The sequence below is a fragment of the Fulmarus glacialis genome, unplaced genomic scaffold (assembly GCF_000690835.1).
Source record: "Fulmarus glacialis isolate BGI_N327 unplaced genomic scaffold, ASM69083v1 scaffold31694, whole genome shotgun sequence".
Taxonomy (NCBI): domain Eukaryota; kingdom Metazoa; phylum Chordata; class Aves; order Procellariiformes; family Procellariidae; genus Fulmarus; species Fulmarus glacialis.
Genome location: NW_009206642.1, coordinates 19613 through 24150, shown reverse-complemented (window position 1 = coordinate 24150; position 4538 = coordinate 19613). Strand labels below are relative to the sequence as shown.

The 4538-nt window shown below is 37.7% G+C and overlaps 1 protein-coding gene across 1 annotated transcript; it reads left to right on the top strand.

Moving 5' to 3' along the window:
* Positions 1-825: 825 nt before the first annotated feature.
* SPRTN (SprT-like N-terminal domain) lies at positions 826-3913 on the top strand (the record flags this gene model as incomplete). The annotated part of the gene is made up of 4 exons (XM_009575834.1): positions 826-925; positions 1743-1871; positions 2616-2883; positions 3177-3913. Coding segments are annotated over 4 exons (1234 nt in total), but the record flags the coding sequence as incomplete, so codon positions are not given.
* Between the last annotated feature and the right edge of the window lie 625 nt (positions 3914-4538).

Sequence of the window (4538 nt, the reverse complement as noted above, 5' to 3'; positions counted from 1 at the left end):
TTTCTTGTTCTCAGTTTTTATAGTAGTTTTACAGCATGGCAGAAAGGCAAATATGAAATGATAATAGTATATTAACGAAACTTAGAATAGACCAGGAAGGGGAATATACAGGAAATCTGAGATCAAAAAAAAAAAAAAACCTTTGAAGTGCAGGCTGCAGTTCTGCGGCAGATCAGCTGATGCAATTTCTGGTTGCTGGAGTCCTGCCCCCTCTTGTCCTCTGCTGGTTGCAGTACTCTTTAGACACTTGAAAATATTTGGATACTGGTAGAGGACTAATTCAGTAACACAAAAAAAAAAAAAAGTGTTTTCTGCTGGATTAGCACGCAGAAGTGATGATATGTGAAGGTTCACTAAGAGTCAAAAATTGGGGAAGGGTGAGGGGTGAAATTGCAGTAACCAGCAGTTAAGGTGGTGTTGGCTGCTGCGAATCTCCAGCCTCTGTTTTATGTATTTCACTCCATCAGGAGTTCTAATGAAAACAGTCCTCTGCCTCCTAAACAGGTTAGCTTGGAACAATCCATTGTGGCTTTGGGTTTTTTTTCAGGATTGCTGGCTTTGAATTAAGTGATTGCAAGGTATCTAATAACTTATAGTTTCACTTTTGCTAGTTCAGTCACAGCTTATTCTAAGGAACTAGTGGGCTCTTTTTTTTTTTGCTTAATGATGTTGAATTTTTCAAGTAACTACTAAAAGTGTTTTTTCATGTTCTGAATTAGCTAGCATGTGTTGGAAGGGGACGGCGTTTTAACTCCAGTTCTCAGTTTTCTTCATGTACCACAGAAACAAGTGGCTTTTCATATTTTCTTCCTGTGTCTCTTTCAGCTGTGCTGGAGTGTGTAGATATGAAGGAAAAGGTGGAATGTGTTCCATTCGTCTAAGTGAGCCACTCCTAAAGTTAAGACCAAGGAAGGATCTCGTCGAGGTATTTGAAGACTGCTCGTGAATCTGCGCATAAAATGTATTGTGCCACCCCCCTACTCTGTACAAACATTTTACATTTCATAGTGGGATTCTTATATACAGTGACTTATAGATAGTAAAATAGCGGTGGCTGTAGTCTTACGTTTGTGTTGCAATATCATGGTAATCTTTCAGTTTTATGTTTCTAAATGGGCAACTCTGAGTAGGAGTCTAAAGTCACTCAATTATTTTCCTGACTTTATAAAGAAAACCCCAACTTTTTTACTCCTAAATTATCCTCTAATGTTAAAAACCAACATGGACTGAAAGCACAATCAGAAAATGGCTGTGGTTTCATCTTTTAGGTCAAAAGGCCAAGAGCAGAAAATAAGGATATAGGATATGACTGTAAACATAACCTTGTGTTGCTTCTTGTGCCTCTGTCAGGGCTGCTGCTTTGAGTTGGCTCAAGATTCAGATTTGCTTAATGAACAGAAATGCTGTAGAGTTTCAACATTCTCACAAGTGTCTCCTTTTTAGGTTGTAGAGGGGATGATCTCTTTAAAGATCTGACTTAAATTTGAGGATTGTTTCTCCTTTTTGGAGTGTCACTTATTGTAGTAATATTCTTCAGCATGTTTTGGTGGTATGGGAATAGAGGTAATTTGATTTGACAGGTAGGATAAGTATTATGTTTTTATGACCCAGACTGAACACGTGAATGCATGAGAATAAGATCAGTACCAAGATAAATGTAGAGGAGTAAAATACTTCCAGCTTAATTTTGAAACTATATGTGATGCTTTTGAGGAAATAGTTAATGATTTGCATCGTTTCAGACACTGTTGCATGAAATGATCCATGCCCTGCTTTTTGTTACTAATAATGACAAAGATCGTGAATCTCATGGACCAGAGTTCTGCAAACACATGCGTCGCATTAATCGCTTGACTGGAGCCAACGTCACAGTAAGCATAATCCACTTAACCTGATTTAATAGAGGTTTCTTCCTAATTTGTTTTTTTTAGTAGTATACTTGTTCATGTTAGACACTCCACAGTTGGCACCAATACAAATTTGTATCCAAGTGTATGCCAGTTCCCTAGTTACTTTGTTGGGGGTGATGGTGGGAACAGGTTGAGGAAGATGTGGTGAGAGTCATATAATTTTCAAGTATACCCTCTGCAAGTATTTTCCTTTAAACTTGAAACAACTTAATGCTACCAAGGACAGAATAGCTCCATGTTCAGAATAGTATTTGAGGAAAAGCAGTCTGTTTTAGTTAAGATTTTTATCAGTAGAGGCTAACAGGTTGATGATATTTTAAAATAATGTGTCTGATAAGATCAATTAAGATAACAGCTGGAGGGAGAATACAATACTGGTATTGTTTACAATGCACACTAAACAGTAGGCCGTTTAGGATGAAATTGTAGGTAGGTTTTTGAAGTGATTTCATTGCAGTTCAAACAAGATAGCCAGGACATATTCCTATACATCCTGTCTGTTTTTTAAAGCTTTCTTTTAATGGCATTTAAATGTTGATCAGATTTCACCCAGATTCAGCTCTTTTAGCTGGTATAAAAATCACAGCAGTAATGGAAGAAATGAAATGGTAATGTATTTTAAAAAAATATTGTAGAGCTAGTGATATAAAATTAGAACCTTTCTGAATGAGTGCTTTTTTTTTTCCTTTCTTTTTTTAAACCTAGATCTATCATGCTTTTCACGATGAAGTGGATTTGTACCGCCAGCACTGGTGGCGATGCAATGGCCCCTGTCAAAATAGAAAACCTTACTTTGGATATGTGAAACGTTCAATGAATAGAGCACCCTCTGCACGAGACTTTTGGTGGGTTGAGCATCAAGAGACGTGTGGAGGTACATTCACGAAAGTGAAGGAGCCAGAGAACTTCTCTAAGAAATCCAAGGAGAAAACCCAGCCAGCCAAACTTCCAAATTCCGAGTTAACTAACAAAGGTATTTAAAATAATTCTTTTTTTTTTTTCTGTTCCAAACTGTTTTTGTCCAAACAGTTCCTTGAACAAATACAGATCAACCACTACGTGAGCTTTGTTTAGATATTACTGTTATGTAGCAAAGAACAGGGCCCATTTTATTTGTGCATTTCTAGGCTCCTTCTCAACTCAATTGTTCACAAAACGTTTCGTTTGCCACACTGTTTTGGGTGATGTGCATAAAATACTAAGCCCATGATTTATATATGAAAAAGCTACTAACTTTTCTTACTTCCTTCTCTTCTTATTTTGCAGGCAAGACAGAAACGCGTGATATGCAAGACCTGATGCCTTTTAGTGGAAAGGGATATCGGCTTGGAGGAGGAGACAGTGGACTCTCAGAAAAAAGCACAAATTTCAGCAGCAGTGTTAGAAACAGTGAAACACCTGGTTCACAGCATCGTTCAACACTAAAGACAATACCAATCCCTAAAAATGAGATAAAATTTGAAAAATCACCCCGTAGTGGCATCTTCTTTCCACTTTATAATGATGATGTCAGTGAGAAAATCAACTTGGCCTCAAAACGTGAGTTTCCTAAACCTTCTGTTGCCAATACAAAAGCTTATAAGAATGTTAGTGGGTCGCCTGTTAAAATTGCGCGTGTTGTGGAAGAAAAATCAAATCAAGGTTCTGCAAATGGCAAGAGGGTTATGCCGCCTTGTAACCGGGCACCGAAACAAATTTGTTTTGAGCAGACAACAACAGCTCAGGTCGCATCTGAGAAGAAAAGCTCAGAATGTACTAATACACGGCAGCAATGGCCAAAAATGGAAGACAAAACTGCCTTTGAAAACTATTTCATTAAAAAAGGGAGTAATGATGTCACTTTACCTATAAATACACCTATGAAAACCAAAGCTGAATCTGTAGTGTCCTCTGCAAGTTCCAGCACTGCTGTAAGGCAGGATAAAAAAGTCAGTTGTCCTGTTTGCCAGACTGAGGTTTTGGAGTCTAAAATAAATGAACACCTTGATTCTTGTCTTGCATAAAACCTTTCAGAAAGCTGTCTCAAAAAGATAAACCAGGGCTGAAAACATTGCTTGAGAACTACTTTGTTCAGGGTTTGCTTAGCTGTGGTTACTTCCCTGTGTGCCTGTTCTGAACTGGAATTTAAACTACTGTCAGCATGCTGAACAACAAGTTTTGTGGAGTTACACATCAGCGCTGACTAGGAAGCTAGCTGCTACTTGTGTTCCAAAGAATCGAATAGTCAAGTTTTAGTAGGTGGATGTTTGTGCCAATGTTCTTGCTGCAGAATCTGGGGAAGGTGGATGCTTGCCGAACTGTGTATTTTCAAGGCAGTTTTTAAAATTAAGACACTTTTAATCCTGCTAATTTATCTTTGTTCTTAAGAACCCTTTGTGTTGTTTTTTTAAGTGTTTTTGGCCATTCTTAAAGTTAACCACCTATAATAGATAAGAATTCTTCTGTTTACTGCAATGTAGTTAAGTGGCATGTATTTTTAGAATAGTAAATATTTTGTGTAAGCCACAGTTACACTCTCAGGTGATCCTTCTCACCCGTGACCTTTTTGAAAAGATAGATGAGAGTGAGAATCTCAAATAAGGGCTTTTGTAAAAGATGGGAGAGGCGTAGGCATCAAAAACATAGCAA